Source organism: Sebastes fasciatus, chromosome 9, assembly GCF_043250625.1.
Source record: "Sebastes fasciatus isolate fSebFas1 chromosome 9, fSebFas1.pri, whole genome shotgun sequence".
NCBI lineage: Eukaryota > Metazoa > Chordata > Actinopteri > Perciformes > Sebastidae > Sebastes > Sebastes fasciatus.
This window is the reverse complement of record NC_133803.1, coordinates 20741225-20760248: the sequence shown is the minus strand read 5'-3', so window position 1 is coordinate 20760248 and position 19024 is coordinate 20741225. Positions and strand designations below refer to the sequence as shown.

The window sequence follows — 19024 nt, the reverse complement described above, 5'->3', positions numbered from 1 at the left end:
ATAATTACGTCCTAACGTCTTTTCCTAACCACTTTTCCTTGACCTCAGTGGAAAACGTCATGAGGTCAAGGAAAGATGAGAAGGAGTTGTTGATGTTAGTGACGTCAGTTTTCTGTGGTGAAACTACAATGTTCTGAAGATGGACTACAAAAGGCGCTGCTCTCCCCGTGCGTTATTAAATAGGTCTTTCAGTGACAGACTCCTTCACCTGCGGTGTGTTAAAGAGAGATACCACAGCTCCTCCTCCTGCTGCTGGAACACTCTATCAACATATAATAAAGGATCATCTGACCTAACGTGGAAAAATATCACTTCATTACCACGGTGGGAATAGAAATAAACAGGAATATATGATAAATATTGAGTTAATTGTTCGAGTTATGGAGAAGGGGTAGGACCATATACTGTAAGTGTAGGCTGTTCTTCTTCCAACTTCTTTTTGAAATATTCGTAATATGTATTTATGTTGATTATTTGTTAATTGGTTGTTTACTGTTCATTTTATTAATTATTCTTGTTTTGTTTTTTACTGAGGTATTTGTTACATGTTCGAAATAAATAATTAATTAAAAATAAAGTGAAACGAAATGGTTGTCACTGTCCACTTATATTAAACATTAATCCCAATTAGTGTATGAGCGTATGAAAATAATATGCAAGATAAGCATATAGTTTGTTATCATGAACGGCCGAATGGTGCGTCGCTTTAAATGCTACGGCCGCAAGAAATTGTGGGATGTTATTCTCTCGTTTCCTTTGGTAAAGGATGGTCCAGTGTATCCTATGCTAAAGAAGATAATAAAGGAAGCATTGAAGCTCCTTTCCTTAACTTTTGGTGAATTCGAACAGCTCTTGTCATGGCTGCTACTGAGGTACTTCCGTGTCATTTCACTCAGTTAGGAACCTTCCTAAGCAAAAAGGACTATTTGAACGCAACCCTGGTTGAGCCAAGTAGAAACTATCACTATCATGGATACATTGTAACCACACTAGCAAAGGTGTTAGTAGCCTATAGTAAAAGTGATGTGTTCATTTTGGCTTGAAGCCGTTGTGTAGCATGTAGGCAAGGCAAGTTTATTTATATAGCACATTTCATACACAAAGGCAATTCAAAGTGCTTTACATATATAAAAGCAAGATAAAAGAGCACAAAGTGCATAAGATAAAAAACGAATAAAAGAATAAATAAGTTAAAAGAAAAAAATGAAAAGGATAATAAAAAACAATCAAAAGACAGTAAAGTGCAGCATTTGATCAATTAAGAAAAGTGTCTGAGAACAGTTTGGTCTTGAGTCTAGATTTGAAAGTGGCCACTGTTGGTGCATCTTTGATCTCATCTGGAAGTTTGTTCCACAGTTGAGCAGCGTAGTAGCTAAAAGCAGCCTCACCATATATGGGGGGTTGAAGCTCAACGATCACCTTGGATTTACTCGTGTACATTTACTTGAGAAGGAAAAACTTCCACAGGACTCCATTGTAAAAAAGGATAAAAACAAACATCTTTATTCCACAGTTTTGTAGTATCTTCTTACAGGAGTATTCAACGCTAAGTTCTCCTAATTAGCAAACTGTACTTAGGTAAGAAAACCGTGTGGCTCGGCCCTTAACTTGAGCCTCAACTGAACAAACCACTGTTTTTACCTCAATGAGCACAAGAAGCTTATTTCTCTTAAAACCCACAAATTACAAAAACTTCACAACGAGACTCGTTACTCGTTATCTTAACTATTTGAGGTCAAAGTCAAATCTTGGCACATTCTCAGATCTCACATTTTCCTGATGCACATTTTGTGCGTTGTATGTCTGAGCCCACTTCTCCAGCTCTACCTTCAGTTTACTTGCTTCAGGTCGCTCTTCTGGCTTCTCACACAGCATAGAGTTAATGATTTGGTTCTGCAAAAAAATAATAAAAACAACTTCAACTGAGATATTTGTACCAATAATAAATGCTGTCATACTACATTATGGCTGAAAGCTTCACTCCACAGTATTTCCAACATATGCACTTTGGAAACTGAGACTGATATCTTCTCAAAACACTGTCATCTGTTCTGCTTTATATTTGACATTATTCATGACAGCAGCAGTCCTGTTTTAACTCCTCAACCTTTGAGGCTTTAGAGATGGACAACTGTTGTAACAGTGCAAACTCCTATATGTCTGCCTCCCTGCTACTCTGTTGGCAGTGGTGGAGGAAGTATTCATATCCTTTACTTAAGTAAAAGTACTAATAACTAATACCACCAATTATTTTCATTATGGATTAATCTGCTGATTACTTTCTCGATTAATCGACTGATTGTTTGGTTTGTAAAAATTCAGAAGATAGTAATTAATGCTGTCACAAATACCCAGAGTCCAAAGTGAGACCATCAAAATTATTATAAAAAAATAAAATAAAATGGAAAATAAACAAATCCTCACATTTGAGAAAGAAACCATCAAAAGTCAAAATAATTGCCAATTTAATTTCTGTCAATTGATTCATCAAGTAATCGTTTCAGTGGTACTCTTACATTTTCATATGTTTTGTGTGCAAAAATCTTAATTTGTAAACTAACTAGTAATTAAAGCTGTCAAAGAATTGTACAATATTTCCCTCTGAAATATTGAAGTATAAAGTGTCACGAGAAGAAAATACTCAAGTAAAGTAGTACTTCCTGTTTTTACTTAAGTACAGTACTTGAGCAAATATACTTAGTTACATTCTACTACTGTCTGTTGGTGGCCGACATGACTAACTGGCACCCTGTTGGAGTTTCATGTGGCAAGTTAATCAGTTAGGATAATAATAATACGGTAATCTACCTCTTGGGGGAAAGTCAGTGAAAACTCTTCGGGGAGCTTCTGACTTCTGGCATCATCCAAAACCTAGTATTCATGAAGTAATAAAGGGATGAAAGAACTTGTTAGTTAGCCTCAAATTTACTAATAATTAAAATGATGCTCTGTTGAATGTAACAAATACAAGAAAAATTAAACAAGACAGATTACAGATTGGTGTATACCTACAGCAGCTGGTTTCTTATTTGTATATAATATATACAGTACAAGCCTACATGATAAGGTAACATTTTTGTGGCAAGTCATTTTTCAAACTTAAATAGCAACACACAATGTTACCTTCTGTTTATGAAAGACTCACCAGCCAATCAGATAGTTTCCAAAGGAGTTGAAAATAGATCAACCCCAGAGGAAATATGTCCACTTTTCGGTCATAGGTCTTCTCCCTCTTCTGTGATTGAATAAAAACACAGTATTGACAAAAGGCACTTCAACAACCTAATGTTATCCTAATCATCATGAAAGATTACATAGTAATGTTCATGAGGTAAATGAAGCATCAGCTTTGAGCTAAATAATGTTCTATTGGCTTAAAAGTTGTAACACGTTTGATGTAAGTGTTTTGATTTTACAGCTCTCGCTGCCAACAGTAAAGACAGGTGAGGCTGGGATTCAAGAAGTTCAGGAGCATTGTTAAATGTGGTAGGCATACACGTATCCTAGTCTACCTAATTAAGCCACGAGAAGAACACATTTGTTAACACAACAATATTATTTAAAGTTATTGACAGTATAGACCATCTCACTTGTTCAGGAGCCATGTAAATTATGGTTCCTCTGTGCCCTGTTCGCTCCATCAAAGTATTGTCGTCATCATCATCTCTGGTGACCAGACCAAAGTCCCCGATCTTCACTTCTCCATCCAGTCCAAACAAGATGTTTTCAGGCTTACCATTGAAAAACAAAAACAGAAATTGAAACAAATAAACATCAAGCTCCTCATGCGATGGGCAGTAAAACATGAACTACTGAGCTTAGAGCTTGAAATGGATTTTAAAAAAGGTACCTATGGTTGAAACCAGCATTAAATCTGAACAGCGTCTGGCTTTTATTGGGTCAATTAATTGATTATATTGATCAACTAATAACTTTATGTTCATCTAGTTGATTATTTCTGGATACGGAAAAATATATAATTATGTGACATTATTCAAATGTGGCATTTGTTCATTTTATTAAATGCCATCTATCGTAACCTGTTTGTTTGTGTGTCGTGCTTCTGGGTTCACTCTTGCCATTCTTCTGAGCCATGATACCATATGGGTTTAACTTCCACTCTCTGCCTGATAGGAAGACCTTGTCAATTAACTAAGAAATCATTTTGGTCACAAGCATAATGTCTAAGATGTACCTAACTGTATACTGGACTTCAAACAGCAGGAAAGCAGCAACACATTTCCACAGCCTCTTGGGGCTTGTTGGGGCAGGATCTAGCGGAATAAGGTCTAATATGTGATGCTGCTCCTCTGAACACCAGAACAATATACTGGTTCTAGGTTACTCCCTCTGATAGACTTCACTACTGGTTTGCACCAGGATCTGTCTCAAAGTAAACCGGAGGACGTATTAAATGCTCATACAGCTGAAGTTACATACAGGTAGCGTCTATATCAGCTTAGCCTCAGCCACACACTGCAGAGTCTGGCCTCACCTTAAGGTCCCTGTGGATGTGCTTCTTGGAGTGAATATATTCGACTCCATTAACTATTTGTTGAGCAATGCTTAGACTTTCTTCTCTTCTCTTAGAGTCTTGCAGAGACTGAGCGTTCTTCTCATCAATCCAGGCTTTCAGTGTTTTGGTGTCACATAACTCCATCTGAATATAGAGGTACTTTGCTGATGAATTATCTTTAGTTCTAGAAAGGGGAGAAGAGAAAAATGATTTAATTACTCTCCTTTAAAGTGGTAATAGACAAATGTTTTGCTTTAACAAAGTAAATGTTGTTTGGAACCGTAGGTCTATCGTATTCACAAGAATGGTACGTTGTACGGACAACCCAAAAACATCATGCCTAAAATGTTAAGACTTATGGTAAGTGCATGGGACTTACTGGGAAGAGCCGTAACTGCCAGTTGAACCGTCAGTTGATTCATTACATTTGTATGCTGAATCTTCCATCCAGAATGTGTAGTATCTGACGATATTACAGTGGCTGAGGTCTGATAGTGTCCTCACCTCTCGAAGAGCTTTCCTGAGCCAAAGGAGAACGAGAGAATGAATCAGTAAACAAAGTACTTGCATAAATACTGTACAATGCACACTGGATCCTTACTACTGCATACTTACTCTTCAGAGTAGACAATCTTTACAGCAAAATGCTTGTTCAGCAGTTTATTTCTTGCCTTGTAAACACGACCAAAGCTTCCACTGCCAAGCTTCTTTATGGAATCAAAGTCTGAAGTAAACCTGTTGAGATTAACAATGTTGTTTATGCAAAGTGGTAGAAAGAAACATAGAGATGTCTTCTTGATTGTACATCAGTTATTGGGAGAGAGATTTAAGACCACATCAGTATAAAACTCAAATGCTACAATGCAAATTAATGTTGTTTTTTTTCAAACCCTGACCAGATGGATGTCTCATTCTGAATGTTTCCCATGTTCTGGTCTTTGGCATCATGCTTAGAGGATGAAAGAATGAAGTAGATTCAAAATTTTGAACCATGCTCCGATTATTAAGTTGTACACTCTTGAAGAACTACGACATACTCCCTCCAAATTCGCAGCTCTTTATTTTCCTTGACTTATAATACTACTATTATTATGTTGCCCTCTCCATATACACAGTAAGCAGAATATATTTAACATTTGTAAGATTGTGATATAACGTTCAGACCTGATCCTTGGAAGAGTTCGATGAATCAGTGAATATTCCTGAGCCACTTGTACCCATTGACATGCTTTGTGACGATGCAAGAGACTCCCTAGGAGAATACAATAAGATGCATGAGTACAGCCTTTTCAGCATTAAGCTCTACAATTTGATTTATTGTTTCCAATAATAATAACCTTAATAAGATAAGTGCCTTACAGTGAAGTTGACCAACTGGTTGGTGCATCCTCTTCAGCTACAGTTGACCTTAAAGGCATCTACAATTCACAAAAAAAGTGGTTAATTGCTATAAAGCTGCAAATATTTCAGAATAAAAGCCTCGTGTTAACAAATGAAGGAATTCTGTCTGTAGAAAAAAACCCTGAGGGCTTTTATTTTGAAACAGAGGCAGGAAGTGTTGATTTAAAAACAAGTCTTAACTTTTTTAAGTCTGTGACATTCTGCAGATGTAGACATTGAAACTGTAGTAATGTTAATGATATGATGTCAATATATTGTCGAAAGATCACTTTCACTGTCTATTTTTGCCGTGAACTGCGCGCGGCTTGCGGTAAAAAAAGGCGAGACCTCTCTAGAAGAGATGCAGCTGAGCCACGCTGCCCACGTGGTTCTGTGTGGCTGCTCTAACCTGTTAACATCGGCACCGAAATAAAAAACAAGTTTCACAATTATGAGAGAACAGACCTGAGCTTTGGAAGGGTTTGATGGATCGGTGAATATTATTGAGTCACTTGTGTCCGTTGGCATGCTCTGTGATGATGATTGACGGGACGCCCTAGGGGAATACAATGAGAGATATGAGTACAGCTTTCTCAGTATTTAACAACATGTTCTGCTCTCCTACTAATAACAATAAGTGCCTTACAGGGTAGTTGATGGCGATGGTCCACCACCCTCGGACACTGTTGATCTGACGGACACCTAAAATGCACAGAAAAGGTGTTTGGCATTACATCATCACAGGAAAAAAAGGCGATTGCCTGGAACAAAAATTTAAAATGTGCAATCCCTCAAATGAAAAAAATAAAATGTCTTTCTTGAATGTTTTACGGAAAGGGCTTTCAAAATAAAAGCCCGTAGATTGTGGTGAATATCGACTGTGAGCAGTACATTTAGAGGCCGACTAGAAGCATCAGAAAAAATCTGCTATTAAACTTCTACTTCTCTACTAAACTACCCTAAGCTGCCAGTTTATTAGGTGCACCGAACTATAGATGTTGTATTAGACTGCATTCATTTTAGTTAGGTGCACCTAATAAACTGGCAACTGAGTGTATATTTGATGATTTAAAGAAGTACAATATGAACTACCTTGCTGTCCCAGTCTGTCTGTTCTTGGAGAGCAGACCAGGCCATCCGAGCTGCGTTTTGTTTGGCTTCCTTGATACTCTTACCCTCACCCACAGGGTAGTCCTTCTTGTCGAGTATTAATTTGTAGAAAAATCTGTGTTGTGTTTTGAAAAGGAGGAAATTAATTAGACCATTTTAAAACTGAAAATCAATCAAGAGTTTGCATAAGAGTGTTTGTAGTGTCTATTCAGGTTCATACTTACTGAGGGTTATGAGATGGACCACATCTCCTCTCTTCAACGAATATATGGCAGCGGTTTGTTTTCTGACAGTAGTGGTTAACAAGTCCGATGAAGTTTGTCTCTGTAAAGCTGTCCTTAAAGTTGACACTGAGGCGTCTTGTCTCATTACTGTAATAAACAAGTAACACTCAACACTCATGACATGAAAATTAAACAATGCACTGCCATTGTGATTTACTCACCAGATATCAGACACATTTTGATTTTGTTCCTCCTGTTGTTGAGCAGCGGCAGTCTTGCAAATAAAAAAGTACAATTTTGAGATGGTTCACACAGTATGTGACAATACATTTCTAGGACTTTCATTAAGCCAGTGACGGGGCTCCTCAACAAGTTACGTTATTGTCTCGTTACCGACCGGGTGCCGGTGTCTTCGGCTGCCGGCTGCGGTCGGGAGGCGATAACGTAACTCGTTGAGGAGCCCCGCTGCCTCAGCGGGGCTCCTCCTTAACTCCTTAACTCCTTAACTCCTTAACTCCTTAACTCCTTAACTCCTTAACTCGCTGCGAGACACCAGGGAGACACCGGCACCTGGTCAGAGACGATAACATAACTCGTTGCGAGGCCCCGTCACTTCACAAGACAAAGAAAACCTCTGTTGGTCTGGAGGAGCTGCAGCATTTATTTCTGCAAAAGCGTCCACTGCACATTCCCTAGATATTCTCAGAGCTAAACTAACTCTTCTGCAGTGTGGAGTGAGCGCGCGTTCACGTCTAGAGGTGGAGCGAGTACGCGAGAACATGCGCTCTGTCTGAGTGAAGGAAAGCAGGCAGCGGGGACGAGGCTCTGGCCACACACAAGCGCGCATTTGCGAGCGCGCATGTGTCCCGACCCGATACATTTATACGCTTAAAAAGTTACAAACAGTCCCTTTAAGCAAAGAGGAAGTCTTACTGTGTCAACTGAGTCCTTTTGTTTGCTCCCGAACAAGTCTCTCAGGGCATTTTTAGCTGCGTTTTGCTTGGCTTCCTTCTTGGTCTTCCCCACACCATCAGGATAGACTTCACCATTTAGGACTACCCTCTGGGTGAATCTGTAGAAGAATAGTCACATCTCTGTTATATAGGCAATGATGTTAGTGGTGTTGGTTGGTGAATCTGAACACTACCATATTCAGCCTCTCGGAGTTAAGGTAATCATCCGTGTTACTACTGTGGGACTACACCTGGATATTCAGGCACTAAAGTCATTTATAGGCTGAAATTATAACACTGCACAATATAAAACAGGTGGTCCCTTTTATTGATTGAAAACAAAGTTTGGGTTGAAAGATTCCAAATTTTTATCTGCAAATAAATTCTATTATGAAGTAATTTCTTTCTAGGGGCATAGACACAGGAAACGAGAGAGAGAGAGGACAAACTAAAGGGAGCTGTTGGCAGGAGAGGTACTGTGGGGACATAGCTGTAACTTCTCCAAAAAATTACCGAAACATCACGTTTCAACTTTCAACCTTTTACCGAACAAACTGTGCATCATTACATTGACGAACACAAAGCATTGCACTGGTTTTATCTCTCTTGTGCAATCACATTTTTCTCTCAGTCACTTCCTTGTTTTTCTTCCTCGCTCATTCCAAACTACTCAGTGACACTTGTAACTCTGGCCTACACATTACTGTCACCTTGAGATCTCTAATCATCACTGTACACAATCTTTAATTCCTAAAACCACAATATAATGATTCCACATTTTACAATATTTAACTTTTATAACTGTATGTTTTAACTATATGAATTACTGTATCCATGAACTAAAGATACAACAGGTAATCTCAACAATGTATAGGTTGTTGTGTCCTTCTACCTCTGACAGCAACTTCCAATCTAAATTACAATGGGAACATGACCTGGGTATACCCATAACTACAACACAATGACATGCACCACTTAAAAATATTTTTTAAAACATCAAATTGTGTCAGATACAAGATTTTGATATAATACACATAACCTACATTACTTATCCTTACCCTGCACATTGAAGAAAATTGATCATATATTATCCAAATTGTGTTGGCATGGTTGATAAATCTGCAGTAGGCAGACTATTTTTGGCATCATTAAATCCATAATAACCTTTCAGCATTATGTAATTCAAGTGCTCTGAGAGATAACTAGACTTCTGCACTTCCTCATAGCTCTGTTTTCAGGCTTTAAAAAATCTAGCCAGTGACGGGAGACTTTGACCAATCACAGGTCATTTCAGAGAGAGAGAGCGTTCCTATTGGCTGTTCATTCAACGGACGCAGCTGTACAGTAAATCACTCGCAAACTCCCAAAACTGTACATAGTATTATAGCACTGGCCTGAACTGGAAACAGTGTAAACCAACAGTTTCAGCTTGGAGAACTGGCGTAAGGACTTTATGGTCTTGCTATCAATGGAACAGGCTGCTCTACATCTCCAAGATGATGATAGGCCTGATGGACCCTGGACCTTTACTAGATCCTGTCTTGAGAAAGCTTGAACATTGTTGTTTTATTTTGAGTATTATTGCGGTCACTGTCATTTTTTATCTAAATATCATTAATAAAAAACTGTGACAGTATATTTATTGTAACACCTTAAAGTAGCAGTGGGAAGAATTGGAGCAAATATGATTTAAAAAAAGTTATTTTTATAAAACGATCACTATATCCTGACAGTAGTGCATGAGACAGGTAATCTAAAAATATCATGTGTCTCTGTGTCCTCCGGTGTCCTGGTGCTCCTAATGGCATCTTCAAGATTTCACAGACCGGAGGAAAACAACCAATCAGAGTCGAGCTGGAGCCTGACGTCTCTGAGCAGCTGTCAATCACTTGCAAACTCCAATCAAACAGTCAAACTATGCAGCGCTGATCAAATATGAATCAATATTCTGTTACTGTAACGCCTATTTCTCTCCTCAAATGTTTTTGTAGTGTACTGTTTAGCTGTCAAATGAGAACGTTTGTGACCCGGCAGCCATGTTGAGGAAATACCAAGCACCGCCCACCAGCCGGAGCCAACTTTCTCATTTTACAGGTAAACAGTACACTCCTTTAGATTTTTTAAAGCCTGAAAGCAGAGCCATGAGGAGGTGCAGAAGTCTTCTCTCAGAACACCTGAATTACAATATGCTGAAAGGTTATTATGGATGGATTTTTTGCCCAATGATGTCAAAAATATTCTGCCTACTGCAGGTTTAAGTACAATTTGGAGGTACCACAACACAATTACCTATTTACTTCACAAATAAATATTTTACAGATCACAGGGCATAACTGATCCACTTATAGTAGCTAGCAAGTAATTCCAGGCATATCTTATCTAAAGCAATTATAGGAGTTTATCTTAAAAAAAAAAACCACACACACACTGGATGGCCTTGTACATCTTATGCTCCACCCATTCATCTTTCTCTGAAAAGTTTCCCTTTGTGCCAAAAGTAAAAAAAAGGGTATGAGTAAATATGTGAGCTAACCTTTGTTAAATCCTACAATGTTGTTTTTGATACATTTATTCTGTATTTAGTTGGTTGTCTAAAATCAACAAGTAGTTTTATGGTATTTTAGCAGTTTTCTGATTTACCAGGTGTCCTTAAATGCAGCTATAACGAGTAGCCTCTGATTCATATTTCAGGCTATATCCATGCCTGCCAGAAACTTCATTCAACTCACGTTTTAACATGTGCGGGTCCAACAGATCCGAGGTCCTCGTATTGCAGGCTGGAGCCTGTTTTCTGCACGTACTCGTTTAGTCTGGCGACATCGTTTTCAGTTTCCATCTTAAATGACGAGAAGAAAGCTCACTGTACTTGTCTCTTCATCCTCCTCCTCGTCTCGACTCTGCACTCTGCTCCTACTTCTCCGTATATCTGCTGGGTTTCGATTCACCTGTAAGTTTCGATTTCTCCGTATGAACGTCATTCACGTAACGTGACCTGAGATGATCTGATAAAAAAAAAAAAATATTGTTAATCTCTCCAGTGGTGTGCACACAATGTATCAGGGTCAGGGCAACATTTTAAAAAGGGGCACCTCTTATACCACTTTCATACCAATGACCAGGGTGGGACCAGGGTTAACCTACCCTGGTCAGGACAATTCAAATATAACCTGGGTCAGACCTGGGAGCAATGCATACCATTTAGCTCAGGGGGTGGGGGTTACACCTCTGGAGGATTACAGAGAGAGGAGATGATAGTGACATCATCAATTTGAGCAAAAACATAAAATGTCACAGAATGATGCATGTCTTTGGGAAACAGTGTAACTATAGTACACACAGCATTTTTTTATGTATGGACCTGTAATGTATGCAAAAAAATACAGACAACATACAGATTTACAGCATCTATTCATCAACATGAACCTTTTTTCCTCTGTCTATTTACAGTACCCATTTATCATATTTCAGACTACATTGTGCTCTCTAATTATGATAATATAGGTTATATTTACAAACGGATTAGACACTTCTGAAGACTGAAACATATATTTCACTCACTCCACCATCCCAGCAAAGATTTGCTTCATCTAGTAGACCTACTAGAGTTGTTCAGCTGGACATCTGGCAACTGTTGGATAGTGTAACAGTTTGTCCAAACATATTAAAATGAGTTTATATTTCATTTAGTTTGCTAAGTACTTGATAATGTAATGAACTATATATAGGGTTCATATTTGGTATAAGGTCACACCAGAGGGCTGAACTTCAACTGTAGCCGTAGCCAGTGGCTGTGAGCAACAAAGCAAGCATTACTGGCGGTAGGGATGGGCACAGGTTAGGCAGGTTTGGCAAGTTAGCTAGATGTCTATGTTAGTCATAATGCTGGAATATGACGGCAGTTGAAAGTAACATATGACTATGGTTATTGTTGTAGCTGCTTTGATTAACAAGGCTGTGACAGATTTGAATGTGCAACACCAACAAACCTACATGCCAGTTTCAAATGATATGGTTGAGCGGCTTTAGCTCAGTGGGTTCAGCATGTCCTTTAAAGTGGCAGTAGGCAGTATATTTTTGGCATCATTGTGCAAAAATTCCATAATAACCTTTCAGCATATTGTGATTCAAGTGTTCTGGGAGATAACTAGACTGCTGCACCTCCTCATGGCTTTGTTTTCAGGCTTTAAATAAATCTAGCCTGTGATGGAAGACTTTGGCCAATCACAGGTCATTTCAGAGAGAGCGTTCCTATTGGCTGCGGAGCCAGCTGCAAATCACTCGCAAACTCCGATCAAAAGATTAATTCCCATACAGACTCATAAAAAAAAGCAGATCATCAGTAGAGGACATCAGTAGAATGTTTTATTACCCTATTCAGTGTATTCATTACAAGCAAAGGGTGTAATGTGGCATCGCTTTAAACACATTTAACCATTTCCAGCATAGAATACATTATTTCGAGATCAGTTGTCAAAGTAATAATTACAATAGGACATGATTATTTGTTAAAAGTGAATAATGTCGCATTTGGGTCATTCCGTGTCTAATCAGATAGAAGTTGTTGTTAACATATTAGATTTTGTTCAAACCTTATACTGTATATAAGTTATTTAAAAAAAACTTTGAGAATTGCAGTTTTTTTGCCCCCTGCCATTTTTGCCCGCTAAAAAACATTTTAGGCAGGAAGCCATTTTAGGGTTAAATATCTTCAGAAAGATATCTCCTAGAGCCATGAAATTTGGTAGGGGCACAGACAAAACCGGGTACATAAGATACAAATGATTGAAAAACACAAGCAGATGTCATATTTTTCATAACTGGCCCTTGAAAATGGAAAAAAGTGCAAAATTGGTGGTTTTGGGGCCCACGCAGTCCCACTAATATATGGACCTTTCCTTACTTTTGGCTAAATGTACAATGTTTGATTGATGTTATACCAAATTTCAGGGGCTCTAACATAAACAGAATTCAATATATGGCAAGTATAGTGGCAAGCGAAGGTTGCAATTTGCACTTTTTTCCCATTTTCAAAGGCCAGTAATGAAAAATATGAGATCTGGAATATGGTGGTATTTGATTTGCTCATTGTCATCCAGCAACATTGTGCAATCTTGAGTTTCCTGCTGAGGTTGTGAGGGATTCACAAACTCTGTCAAAGGTCACCAGGTTCTTTGTAGCTCCTTCATGCAGCTGTACTAGCAGCCACAATAACAACTCAACTGTTGTCATTTTTCTTTGATGACATACAGTAGTTAAATTATCTTGCAGATATGCAGCAGAGGTCATTACCTACAGTAACTACTTTGACATTGTACTGTTCTCCCATAATTAAACTGCCTCATGTCTGAGGATTTAGAGAAGTGGAGATGACAGACGGCCATTGTTAAACAGCTACTGTAGATTAAATAGACTGAGAAGAACTCAGATATTTAGATTTTTTGTTTGTTTGTTTGTGGGCAAATCCTACTGCAGAGACTCAAATACGTCAATGTTTGCCTGTGGACCTTCATGTAAATTTTATATATTGTAGGGCTGCCCCCTCTTAGTTGATTAGTCAACTAAGATTTCTTTAGTAGATTAGTAATTTTTTATGCTTTTATTTCATGCTAATTTACAAGAAACTTGTGAGCACATCTCTGGTAAACACAAGATTTAAAGTGGTGCTTTGTGGAGAAAGACAGATCAACAGATCTGTCGATTAAATCAACTAATCGATTCGTCAACAAAATCGTACTGTTAGTTGACTAAGAATTTCTTTGGTCGAGGACAGCCCTAATATATTGTGGTTTATAGTATTGCAACTCATTAATATTGAATTTCATTAGTACATTAGAAAACTGGTACATGGCATGATTTTGGTGTCAGCATTCTCATGCTTATCTCCTAAAAACTCTGAACCTTTAAAGTGGAAAATTATTGGTTTTGTCTCTTTGACAACATATTATTTCTGGAACATTTAATGTCTTGCACCAGTTATTTATCATACATAGATATCAGTGTGCAGGACCTATAAGTGTAAGTAATCGGTGTAATGTGTAAATACGTCCTTAAAGTGGCAATCCTGAAGATTTCAGTCCTATTTCTATCTACGAGTGCATAGAAATAGAATAGAAAAAAATCTATTTCTATGTACATGAGCTTCAGAATTGTGTGCATACTTTCATTTTTTTGTGTACACGACAGCATTGTTTTTTCTGGTAATGTCACCACAGACACCTCATTTCATAACAGGCTATTGCAAATACAGGCTATAAATATCGCAATACTTTCATTAGTGGGCCATAAGCTCAACCACCGTTGTGTTCGGCAATAGATAGTGACTTAACAGATATTTACTTAAAGGATCCATATTGTAAAAAGTGAGATTTTCATGTCTTTTATATTATAAAGCAGGTTTAAGTTATTATCATAATTCCAAAAAGATAATTCTAGAAATTACTTCTAGAAAATTGCTATGACATGTTAACATGTTCTAGTAGAAACCCAAAATACAAACATGAACTTGAAAATGAGCATGATATGTTCCCTTTAAATGAAAATCTTCACTTCAAACAGTCATTCTTTTCGTTTGGAATCAGTTATGCTCCCTTTTCCGGGAATACACTGCAAGCTAAGTTGAAACTGGGAAATCTGACTCTTTCAATCATTTGTATCTGGTGTACACTGTGTGCCACTACCACATGTCATGGCTCTAAGAGTTATATTTCTAGATATATATTGAACCCTAAAAATTACAATTTTTTAGGGTGCGAAAATGACAAAATGTAAACAAAACCTGATTGGACACGGATGACGCAATTCTCTGATTATAAGATGCACAAGGTTAAGTGCCTTTTCCCATCAATACTACATAATGATGATACACTTTGTCACATCAGTTCATGAAAACAGTTATTAAAAAGAGACACTCCCCTCATCAACGAAACACCCGCAAGTATTATGGAATATATTGCTGGATACGATGCTTTTGCCTGTTGTTTGAGTTTTTCCTTGTAATAATCAGACAGTCTTACTGTCTTTAAGCATTGTAAGTGTACGAGTGCGTTCCTCCAAGTCCGTCTTTAGTTTACTTGCTTCAGGTCGGTCTTCTGGCTTTGCACGCAGCATTGACTTAATGATTTGGTTCTGTAACACAACAACAGAAAGAGCAGCTATGTGATCTCCATGATATTAATGAATGCTACCAGTGTCTTTGAGGCTCCACTTAACTGTCTTTCCCTCAAGTTGACTTTACTTGGGAAACCTAACAAAGTACATCCCAAACATTCATCTGTCCTTCTTGATATTTAACATTTTTATTATATAATACATACACACATCAACAGTCCTGTTTAAGCTCCCTTGAGGCTTCACAGATGAACCATTATAACAGTGCAAACCCCTATACCTCAGCCTCACTACTGCCCTGTTGGAAACCATCACAAATGACAAAAATACTGTTTCATGTGTCAAGCAAAAGAGAGAATGCTGGTTTACCTCTTGGGGAAAATTGTGTGTAAATCCTTCAGGAAATCTCAGGTTCCTGGCATCATCCCAAATCTGGAAATCATGCAGTGATGAAAGAAAAGGAAGAACATGTAATTGGCGTGATACAAATTGATAATAGGCCTTTTTTTACAGATGGCATTTTGACATGTCACAGCAGTAAGAAAAGCTCAGGTCTGAATAATAAAATGAATGACGGCTAAATTGCTTTTTGCTGCTTCAGTTTCAGGGTCCTAGTATTGTGCATGCTGGCTCACTGTCATGTCTTACTGGCACACTTGAATAGAATGGAGCCATTGTTAATGTTATTAGTAACACATGTGCTTTTCCAACTATGAGAAGTAAAATGTCTGCTGTGAACAATGCCTGTGATGTTCTATTGAAATTTGAAGATCAACCAATTGGCATCTGCTATCTGTGTCTGGTGTCTATCTTTGAAACAAGCTCAAAGCAAAAAGCATTTATTAGTTAACAGTTAATAGAGTGCTGCAGGGATAATGTATTTTTTTTAGGCCAACCAGGAAGTTAGCATCGCCCTGGTTCCCTCGACAGAAAGACAATGGGATTTTTCCATTGGGTTCTGGATTATTGCAGAAATTAAGTTCTGTCACAAACCAATGTTTATGATACTTTCACGTTTTGTTCAGCAAGATAATTTTCACAAATGAACACCACTTTTATGAATATTGAAGCGTGAATGCAATCACCAGTAGTAAAAAGCTAATGTTAGGCTATAGACGAACTACACCACAGTCGCATGAACGCGAGTGTACACAACAAGGCTGTAAAGGCGGACAAGTTGGCGTAATGATGTTTAGTAGTCTCATTTAGCCACCTGTTAGCAACCGCCTTTTTTAAGACAGCTTTTAAGGCTCCCGAATTCACGATTGAGGTGTCTATTGATGTATTTTATATCGTAGAACCAAACCTTGTGTTAACCACAGACCTTATTTCAGGCATCTAACTAAAAACCCATTGACTACCAGACGAGGGAACCGGAAGTACTTAAATGCTCATTTCCGGGTTTTAGGACTAGGGATGTCAATAATTAACCGTTTAACCGTTAACTGACATTAAGCATTTTAACTGATTAACGCTATCGGTTAAAACGGTTAAAAGAAATGTTAATAATTGATTAAAAAGATGAGTGGCTCGTCTCTTTAAGGAGAAAAGCTGGTCCACCTTAACAGCCCACCTTAAGAGGCGAAGCCAGAGTTGCAGGATACAGGAAGTTAGCTCCGGTCTCTCCATGGATGTATTAAAAAAACAGCTCCAGCTTGCTTGAGTAGGAGTTGTAGTTTCGTAGCATTTATTCACCGACAAATAAACTGTACATACACTGCTACACCTACGTTCGCAGCTATAACGCTACCAACAACCTCACACCCACCGCCAACACACACACACGGTGTGTTGGAAACTCGCTAAAGTAACACAGACTACGTGTTCGGTGGCGAGCGCGAAGCCTCCGGTAATGCTAGAGCTGCTAACGTAGCACAAATACACACACTGTTGGACACTCGCTAAAGTTATGCCGGGCAGACACACAGCTGACAACCTGCTAAACTAAACTAAATGTGCGGTGGAGACTTTTACTGGGAAAGTGGCTGCATGTCCGCGACACTACACGCAGCACCGTGGCTGCTAGGCTAACGCTCCCGGACGGGTGAACCAGGGACTCACGCCAACGAATATCTGTTGTGCTCCTGCAGCTGGTACATCGCTGCATGCAGTGCACAAATCTTGTCGGTTAAAGGTTAATAATCGGTTAAGAAGGGTCGGTTGTCGATTAAGAACATTTTTCAAAATGAGCATCCCTATTTACGACTCATTCCTGCAGCACTCTGTATCGACTTGAATTGATTTTGGACCCAACTCACCACTTTCCTTTCGTGACCGGTAAAGAGGTTCCAAAGGAGTTCAAAATATATCAACCCCAAAGCAAATATGTCCACTTTTCGGTCATAAGTTCTCCGGCTCTTCTGTCATAAAACAAGAGCACAATGTTAACAAAAGGCACGTTATAGATCTAGAGCACCACTAGTGGTTTAAAATCTTCACAGTATCTTTCTACTGTATACTCTAGTATCTATCTATCTATCTATCTATCTATCTGTCTATCTAGTATCAGTATAGACCATCTCACTTGTTCAGGAGCCATGTAAGATGGGGTTCCTTTGTCCACCGTTCTCTCCATCAGGTTCTCGGCATCGTCATCGTTCTCATCAGTGACCAGACCAAAGTCTCCGATCTTCACTTCCCCATCTTCACCAAACATGATGTTGGCAGGCTAACCACGGGAAAGAAATAAACAGAACATGTAGCTTCATGACTGACGGGATGTAATAAATGATTTTATTCACTTCGACTCACCTTCAGGTCTCTGTGGATGAACTTCTTGGAGTGAATGTACTCCACCGCGCTGACCATTTGCTGAGCAATAGTTAGACTTTCATCTCTCCTCTTGGAGTCTCGCAGAGATTTCTTCACGTTCTGAGTATTCTTCTCGTCTATCCAAACTCTGAGTGTTTTGGTGTCACACAGCTCCATCTGAATATAGAGGTAATTCATCAATGAATTATCAGTCGACCTAGAAAAGTAGGAATAGAGAAACTCAGACATGACATACCTTCATGTTTAGTGAAATAAGTACAGCGCAGTAAGGGTTTTAGTAAGAGGATGTAACTTACTGTGAACTGCTGCCACTGTCATCTGTGTTGTCCCATTGGTATCCTGAAGCCTCCAACCAACACGTGTTGTATTGAACAATATTGCTGTGATGGAGGTCTGATAATGCCCTGACCTCTCGTAGAGCTTTTTTGATCCTAAAGAGAACAAGAACACGGCTCTGATAATGAAACTCTCAACTAATTTTGCACTGCATCTGTAACCGATTTAAAAATAACTATACGGTGCTCTTTTAAAAAAAAGGAAACAAAATGAAATACCTTTCATTCTTGACTTACTCTTTGCAGCGGACAACCTTTACAGCATAATCCTTCTTCGACAGTTTTTGTTGTGCCTTAAAAACACGACCAAAGGCTCCTCTGCCGAGGCACACTATGGAGTCAAATTCAGATGTAAACCTGTTGAGATTAACACAAGTATTGTTGAGGCAAAATACATACAGTACATGCAGTTTTATGAATATAAAAATGTCATTCTGATTGTACATTAATACACAAAACACAAATAAAAGGCCACAGCAGAGCTAAAAATCATGCTAATATTGTAGTTCAATGTTTTCATTTTCCATACCTTGAGATCACTGGCTGGGCTGTTGTTTTCTTACTTGGACTATTTCCTGGATTCTTGCCATTGAAATTGGGCATCATATCCTTAAAGAACAAATGATA

At 38.5% G+C, this 19024-nt stretch overlaps 2 protein-coding genes across 3 annotated transcripts in view; both read right to left on the bottom strand.

Annotated features, from left to right (window-relative positions):
• The window catches only part of LOC141774175 (interferon-induced, double-stranded RNA-activated protein kinase-like), a 57344-nt gene that overhangs the window by 9419 nt on the left and 28901 nt on the right, over positions 1-19024 (bottom strand). The window contains exons 6-11 of one of the 2 annotated variants that reach the window (XM_074646581.1): positions 7231-7377; positions 6989-7121; positions 6543-6598; positions 6362-6452; positions 5876-5934; positions 5681-5768 (exon numbers count right to left, since the gene is read on the bottom strand). In XM_074646581.1, the coding sequence (XP_074502682.1) occupies positions 5681-5768; positions 5876-5934; positions 6362-6452; positions 6543-6598; positions 6989-7121; positions 7231-7377 (574 nt within the window). The remainder of the gene's footprint in view (positions 1-5680; positions 5769-5875; positions 5935-6361; positions 6453-6542; positions 6599-6988; positions 7122-7230; positions 7378-19024) is intronic. The other variant, XM_074646580.1, reaches the window with a different exon arrangement.
• LOC141774181 (interferon-induced, double-stranded RNA-activated protein kinase-like) overlaps positions 1475-19024 on the bottom strand; it is a 30338-nt gene continuing 12788 nt past the window's right edge. Inside the window, exons 11-18 of the mRNA XM_074646588.1 lie at positions 18927-19006; positions 18635-18754; positions 18359-18493; positions 18042-18258; positions 17815-17958; positions 17549-17650; positions 2809-2871; positions 1475-1893 (exon numbers count right to left, since the gene is read on the bottom strand). Of these exons, the coding sequence (XP_074502689.1) occupies positions 1726-1893; positions 2809-2871; positions 17549-17650; positions 17815-17958; positions 18042-18258; positions 18359-18493; positions 18635-18754; positions 18927-19006 (1029 nt within the window). The 3' untranslated portion in view covers positions 1475-1725. The remainder of the gene's footprint in view (positions 1894-2808; positions 2872-17548; positions 17651-17814; positions 17959-18041; positions 18259-18358; positions 18494-18634; positions 18755-18926; positions 19007-19024) is intronic.